Source organism: Pisolithus orientalis, assembly GCF_024613125.1.
Source record: "Pisolithus orientalis strain OTSU chromosome Unknown F5J12scaffold_511, whole genome shotgun sequence".
Lineage (NCBI taxonomy): Eukaryota > Fungi > Basidiomycota > Agaricomycetes > Boletales > Pisolithaceae > Pisolithus > Pisolithus orientalis.
The window spans coordinates 1-8,509 of NW_026261292.1; the positions used below are offsets into that span (position 1 = coordinate 1).

The window sequence follows — 8,509 nt, forward strand, 5'->3', positions numbered from 1 at the left end:
TCCCACTTTCATTATTTTTTTTTTTAACTTACCTTAATGAAGGAGATCTGTATCCTTACTTTAAATTCTAAATAGACGGAATTTAATTTATTTATAATAATTTATATGTAGTATATACATATATATTGTATTATTACATATGTTATTATATTATAGTCTTTTCTATTTTATAATATTTTTAATAAATAAATATGATTTTATATAATATATTAAATATTGATATGGATGTTATTTGGTTTTTTGTAAATAACATATCTAATATTATTGATTTAGGTATTTTTGTTGTGTTTAGTTCTTTGGTAAGTAGTGGGGTTATTTTTATACATTATAGTGGTAAGAAAGTTGGTGAAAAACTTATGCAAGGTCTTGCAAATGGTTTTGGTATTGGTGTTGGGGCTTATGCTGCTGATAAAATAGTTAAAAATATAGGTGATAGTGCAAAGCCTAAAGCTACAGATAGTGGTTCTTCAAGTAATAATGGTACAAATAATAGTGGAAATAGTTCTAATGGTGGTAAAAAGTAAATTTTAATTCTATTGTATAAATTACAATAAAGTTATAGCTTAAATTAAAGTATAAACAAATAAAATTATTAAATTAGTTTTTTTACTAACTTATATTAAATCCAATTTATTAATATAAGTTAGTTTTTTTTAAGTAGTTTAAAGGTTTTAATCTAAAAAAAATCTTCTTTAATTATGAAAATAAAAATAAGAAATGAAACTGTATAATATTAAAAAATATAATAAATATCTTTTTGAGTCCTTAATATCAAATAAAAAAATAAAATATTTTATATTTAGAAATATGAATATTAGTTCTTTTTTAAATAAATCAAGTAATTTATTAAATGACAATTTTAGTTCATATATTTTAATTAAAGATAAAAATAATGTATTTAATCATATATTATTTCCTTTTTTTAAGTTAAATATTGAAAGTTTTATTAACTCTATAATGGAAAATTTATATATTAATAGGAGTTATTCTATTTTAGTAAAATTTGGATTTAAAGGTAATACAATTAATTTAATGTCAGGTGATCAAATAGGTATAAAGATAGAAAATTTTCATGATTTAGAATTTTATAAAGATATATACAATATTATTATGTTAAGAATGGATGATATTTTGGCTAAATATGATATTGATTCAATTCCTGATACTATTGTTATTTCATATAAAGAATTAGATATTTCAACTAAATTAGAATTTTTTAGTTTAAATAAAAAAGAATTAAATAAATCTATTTTAGGTGAAGTTAAAAATAAAGAATTATTTAGTAATAGATATTTACCTTTAACTTATGATAATAGTTATTTTGGTAACTTAATTGAAACTGATTTAAAATATAAATATATTAAATTGTTAATTAGTAATAATTTAAAAACAGGTATGAAATATCCTAATATTTTAATGGATTTGGATTTAATTAAAAATTGTAATATTTATATAAAAACAATGAAGTTTAAAAATAAAGAAACTAAAATAGTAATTATAAATATAAATTTATATGAATATATGACATATTTAACAAAAAATAAATTAAACGAAAAATCAAATTTATTAAGTGATATAAGTTTAAATAGTTTAAATGATAGTTTTAAATTAAGATTTGTATTTGATCTTAATACAGGTATTTTATTATATGAGGTTTTAGATTATAAAATAAATTCAAATGTTTTTATCAGAAAAATTAAAAATTTTACTATTAAAATAGAAGAAAATAAAGTAGTTGAGGTTAGTCGTTCTTTAAATTTAGATTATATTAAACAACCTAAATTTAAAAGTAATTTTATTACTAATCCAAATTTAGGTGTATTAGATGTAGAAACTTTTGTAAATTCCCAAGGTTTAGGACAGGTTTATTGCATAGGTTTTTGTAGTTTATTAGAAAAAGATAAAGTTCAAGTTTTCTATTTGAGTGATTTAGGTCCTTCTTTAAATTCAGATTTATTAATAATAAATTGTATTAATTCAATGTTAGTTAATAAATATCATAATTATTATTGGTATATCCATAATATGGGTAAATTTGATATAGTTTTTATACATAAAACTTTAGAAGAATATAATTTAAATTATAAAAAGGTCTATTATATATTAAATACTACTTATAAAGATGGAAAAATGTTAAGATTGATTATAAAACGAAAAATAAATAATAAATATATAAAAATTACTTTATTAGATTCTTATAATATATTATCAGATAGTTTAGAATCTCTAACTAAAGAATTTAATGTCGATAATTTAAAGGGTTCTTTCCCTTATTCTTTTGTTAAAGAAAATAATTTAAATTATATTGGTGAAACTCCTGAAATAAAATATTATAATAATCTGAGTATATCTGAATATAATAAATTTTATTCTAAAAATAATTGGTCTTTAAGAGATGAATCTTTAAAATATTTAAAATCAGATATTTTAGGATTGTTAGAAGTTTTAGATAAATTTAAAACTAGTTTATTTATTGAACATAATTTAGAAATGACAGATGGGTTAACTATTTCAAGATTAGCTTTAAATAAATTTTTAAAATTTTATTTAAAGGATTCTAAAATTCCTTTAATTAATAATTTAAATTTATTTAATTTTTTATATTTAGGTTACTATGGGGGTAGAACTGAGGTTTTTAAACCTTATGGTAAAAATTTATTTTATTATGATGTAAATTCTTTATATCCTAAAGTAGCTTTAAATAATATGGGAGGAGTGAAAGCTAAATATATTAAAAGTTTTAGCTACAAAGGATTAATCATAGATAATATATTTGGTATTTTCAAAGCTAAAATTAAGACTAATTATAATTACATAGGGCTACTTCCTATTAAAACTAAATTAGGTTTAATTTTCCCTGATGGAGAATTTGAAGGTGTTTGGCCAAGTCCAGAATTAAAATTAGCTAAAGAATTAGGATATGAAGTTACAATCACAGAAGGATATGATTTTGAAGAAGTTCCTAGTTTCTTTACAGATTATATAACAGATCTTTATAATTTAAAATCTAAAACTTCAGGATTTAAGAAAAAAATAAATAAAAATTTATTAAACAATTTATTAGGAAGATTTGGTTTAAATATTATTAAACCTATTACAAAAATAGTAAATAGTCAAAATTTGGATTTATTAATAAGCACTAGAAAAATAAAATCCTTCCAAGAAATAACTAAGAATTCATTTTTAGTTAACTATGTTCCTTTAATTGATCCTAAAATTTGTGAAGATCATGGGTTAGACTATCTTAAGGTTTTAAGTGATAATAATTTTACTAATTTAGAAAAAAATATAGATATATTTGATGATGTTTCTGTACTTGTATCTGCTTTAGTTACATCTTATGGTAGAATATTTATGATTAAAATTATTTTAGAAATCTTGAAAGTAGGTGGTAATGTTTATTACACCGATACTGATAGTTTAGTAACAGATATTCCTATAGAAATTTTAAATCCTAATTTAGTAGGAGGAGATTTAGGACAATTTAAATTAGAATATAAAATTAAAGAAGGTTATTTTATTTCAAATAAAACTTATTGTTTAGTGTTAAATGATGATAGATTAATAATAAAATGTAAAGGTCTTAAAAATGATTCTTTAAGTTTAGATGATTTTAAATCTATGTATTTTCTATCTAAAAATGTTTACGGTAATAAAATTTCATCTATAACTGATTTATCTAAAGGATCTGTTGTAATTGAAGATAAAAAAATATTACTGCAACATGATGCATACTTAAAAAGAAAAAAATATTATAATGAAAATGGTTTATGGATAGATACTAAACCTTTAGTATTTAATAATATAGAAAAAGGTATTATACCTTATAATAATTAGTTTACTTGAAAAAAAAAACTTTTTAAATTTAAAAGTTTTTTAGTCCCTTTTCTAATTTAGTATTAAAGTAAAATCATAATACTAAATGTTAAGGGACTTTTTTTTTTGAAAAAAAAAAGACATATTATTAGAATAATCTAAAAATTTTTCTATAACATGTCTAAAAAAAAATGATTTAACATTTTATTTTTTTTTTTTTTCTTTTTTATTTTATAAATTTTTATTTATTTTGTTTTTTATTTTGTTTTTATTTTTTTTTTGTTTTTTATTTATTTTGTTTTTATTTTTTGTTTTTTATTTATTTTTGTTTTTTGTTTGTTTAACTACCAATCATATACGAACTATAATCTAAACTTTTAAAGTTTTCAAATAAAACTCTAGAATCTATTAAATTTTCTACATTTATAGGATTTAAAACTTTATTTATATCTGGATATTCTAATTTAATAGTTTCTCCTTCTTCATTTATAATTTGCAAATATTTATTATTTTCTATAAAACAATTTTTACCAAATTGATTTATAATTGATTGTTTAAAATTTTTATCAAAATTTTCAATAAATTGATCTGTACAGTATATATTATAATATATATTTTTTAAAAGTTGTACTATTAAATTAACATTATTGCAACTTACAGCAAAACAATCATGAACTGAAAAAAAGTTTTTATTTTCAACTTCTTTAAAAAATCTATCAATAAGTAAAGCTAAACTAGCAGCATCCAAAGAATGTACTAAATTAGGCATTAAAGCTCTATATTGTTTTCGAGTATTAAAACTATTTTTATCGAACATATTTAAACTTAATAAATCTTTAGTATATATAAATGGTTTTAATTTTATTTTTTTACTTCCATAAAATCTTTGTTTGACAGTTAACCCTGAAGGTAATGTTCAAGGTATACTTAAACCTAATTTATTTGAAATTTGTGCTATTAATTTAAAATAATATAATAATGCTTCTAACTTAGGAAAATCTCTATACAAACAAATATACAATGTAAGACACAGCTTTTTAAAATCTTCGTCTTTTAAAATAATATTATTATTTTTATGGTATATGTAAACATCTTTTGTGTTATCCTTAGTAAAATCTTCTTTCATATTTTGAATGTTAGCATATTTTGTAGCATTATAAGGAATTGTCATTATAGTTTTCTTAACTAAATTTCTATGATTTGAAAAATCTATGTTACACAATCTAGTAAAACTTTCTTTTTCAAGTGTACTTAAATTTCTATTAGATTTTAACTCTAATTCTAAATATTCTTTAACTCTTAAAGCTATAAAACTATAAAAATCTTCAGGAGCATCTTTCCAACTAGAATTCTTTAAATTAACCTTTTCAGCTAAAGTAGTATCTTGTATTAATAAACTTAAATGTTGAAACCCGTTACATGTAGCATCTAATTGAATAGGTAATTCTGAAATAAAATAAGTTTCATTTTTATTTAAAGCATTTAAATACTTATTAAATTCAAAACAAAAAGCAATAAATAATAATTTATTTTCAGCTTTAGATATTAATACACCATTATTAAAATTAATAATATCTTTATTATTTTTATCTATCCAATTAATTCTTTCTATAAAGGATTTTTTTTCCAACTTATTACCATAACAATTAGCACCAAATATTTTTAAGTATTTTATAGCAAAATCATCATTTAAATATATTTTTTCTCCTTTAGAAAACAATAATAAAGCTTTAGCTAATTCAATACCTTGATAATTTAAATATTCTACAACACAATATAATCTACCTCTATAATCTAATCTTACTGGAAAATATAATTCTGAAATGTTTTCAAATAATTGAGCTATATTTAATATTTCTGCCTCTAAATTTCTTTTACTTCTAAAACTTTCTAATTCCTTTTTTTCATGTAAACTTAATTTAGACTTAAATTCCAAAGGATGTGTAAATTCCGGATCTATAATTAAATTATATTCTTTATAATATTTTAAAATAAAATCTAAAACATTCTGATTTATTTTAAATGGAACCGAATTAATATTATCAACCATTTGATAAATTATGTTTTGTTCTGATATTTCAGATTTTTCTACTAAACCAGGATTATCTATAAATAGTGATTCAGTATATAACTCATCATTTAACATATAACCACCTAATTTGACTGACCCATCTATATTTAAATATTTTTTAGGTGGAACAATCATAGGTAATTTAACTGAAGTATTAAATCTAAACATATTTATATTTTTTCTTATTATTAAATTATTTAATTTATTATTTAATGTTAAAATATTTCTTTTCTCATTTTTAGCTATAAATTCAACTTTAGTTGTTAAAATTTTTAATTCCAATAATCAACCTATTAAAATAGCACCTAATTTTACTACACTAGTAGGATCATCAGAATTTATTATCTGTTTAATATTTTCTTCTTTAAACTTACTAAAACTAGTATAATCATTTTTTCCCTGATTATACTTAATATAATTAAAATAATTTATTAAATCTTTACCTAAATCATAACTTACTTCTGTTAAAAATGTAAATTTATTTGCTCTATTAATATTACTTAATATTCCTAAGAACCTTCCATATAAAATATTACTTACGTATTCAAACCCTACAACTGATAATATCTGAATATACAAATTATCGGATTTGTTATCTGTTCTAATATAGGTAAAATTGTTAAATAGTTTTTCTAAATCTTCTCTAGAATCTATTAAAACTTCTATAATTTTTCTATCTAACAAATTAAACTGTAAAATACTACTACTATCTTTATCTAACAAAACATTATATTGCTTAATATATAAATATTTTTCTATTTCTTTTTGTATATTTTCTTTATCATTAGAAGAATATAATATTTTTAGTATATTTTGTGATACAACTGAATCACTTAAATATATTGACATACTTCTATTATTAGAAGTATAATTCTTATTCAAAGTTAATTTATTACTTAATATTAAATTATTTATCCTTAAATTAGATACAGTACTATATCTTCTAATACCTAATGGTTTTTCAGACATTTTTCTTATTATATAACTAAATTTATCTAAATCTTTGCGTAATTTTATATTATGATAATCTTTATAATATTTATTTTTTAAATCTTCAATTGATAATTCTTTAAGACTTTCTTGTTCTTTATTAAATTTAGTTATCTCATTTTTTATTAATGATATTTTATCATTAGATGATTTAATATCATCTTTTTTTAATTCAATATTTTTAGTCCATTTTAAAATTCTTTTTGAATTTAATTGTCTAGCTTCACTTAGTTTACTTTGTTTTATTGAAATTTCACTATTTAAACTAGATATATCATTTTCAAGACGTGAAATATCATTTTCTAAATCTAATATAGATTTATTTAATCTATATTTATTTTCATCTAAAATATAATACATTACATCTAACATTAAATCTTTATCAGATTCTATTAATCTAATATCTGTATTATTATTTTTAACTTCTTGACTTAAATATTTATAACTATCATAAATATCACGTACTTCATAACCCATAACATATAAAAAGAAACTTAAACTATAATTTACAGTAGACAAAATATGTCTTTTACTAATACTACCCCCACTAATAACAACATTAGTTAATCTAAATAACAATTGTAATTTAAACCAATTTAAATTTTCAAAAATAAATAAAACATCATTAAGTACACTAATTTTTTTATGATTAGATTGTAAAAAAACATTTGAACCTATTATTTTTTCAATGAAACTTTCAAGATTTTTATATTCAAGACTTTCATTTTTATACAAATTAAAAAATTTTAAGTAATTAATTTGAAATTCAACTATATTATCTCTATGATGTATTATATTAAAATCTACTGTACTATCAACCATTATACGTATTATATAAAATTTTTTTCTTGTAACTAATTCTACTAATTTTAAACTATAATCTTCTTCACTATAGAAAATACTACCTATTATATGAATAATATTATCTCTTTCATGATAACGATCTAAACTTCGTACAAAACAACCAATTAAATAGAATTTTGTATCCATATTTTTCATTTTATTTTTTATTTTGTTTTTATTTAAGAAGAGATTATTTTAATAATAATTAAAGAAAATCTCTTAAATTCTTTAATTTTATATTTTAAATATAATATAATTAACTTAAACCATAAATAAGTTTTAAACACAACCCTATTATAGAACATAAACTCATTAATAAAAAGTTAATTTCTAGAGTTATAAAAAAACTTGTAGTCTTTTTATAAAATTCTACAACTTTTACTAAAAAACTATAATTAGAAATTTTATCTAAAAATTGTTTATTATTTAAAATATATAAAACACCATAATAGATAACAAGATTTATAAAACATAATAAACCTACCAAAGCTAAAACTAAAATAGAACTAGCAAATAAAATAATACTACTACGTAAAGAATCTCCATTCAAATCAACTGATATACCTAATAAGCTTAATATTTGTAAAAACTCTTTCATATTTATTTATTAAAAATATTATAAAATAGAAAAGACTATAATATAATAACATATGTAATAATACAATATATATGTATATACTACATATAAATTATTATAAATAAATTAAATTCCGTCTATTTAGAATTTAAAGTAAGGATACAGATCTCCTTCATTAAGGTAAGTTAAAAAAAAAAATAATGAAAGTGGGT

General features: G+C 18.9%; 1 protein-coding gene across 1 annotated transcript; it reads left to right on the forward strand.

Annotated features, from left to right (window-relative positions):
• Nucleotides 1–807: 807 nt before the first annotated feature.
• On the forward strand, nt 808–3,837 carry F5J12DRAFT_732957 (mitochondrion dnapol; the record flags this gene model as incomplete). Its single annotated transcript, XM_051741977.1, has 1 exon — nt 808–3,837. One exon carries the CDS (start codon nt 808–810, stop codon nt 3,835–3,837), a length of 3,030 nt encoding a protein of 1,009 aa, XP_051593919.1.
• Nucleotides 3,838–8,509: the final 4,672 nt, after the last annotated feature.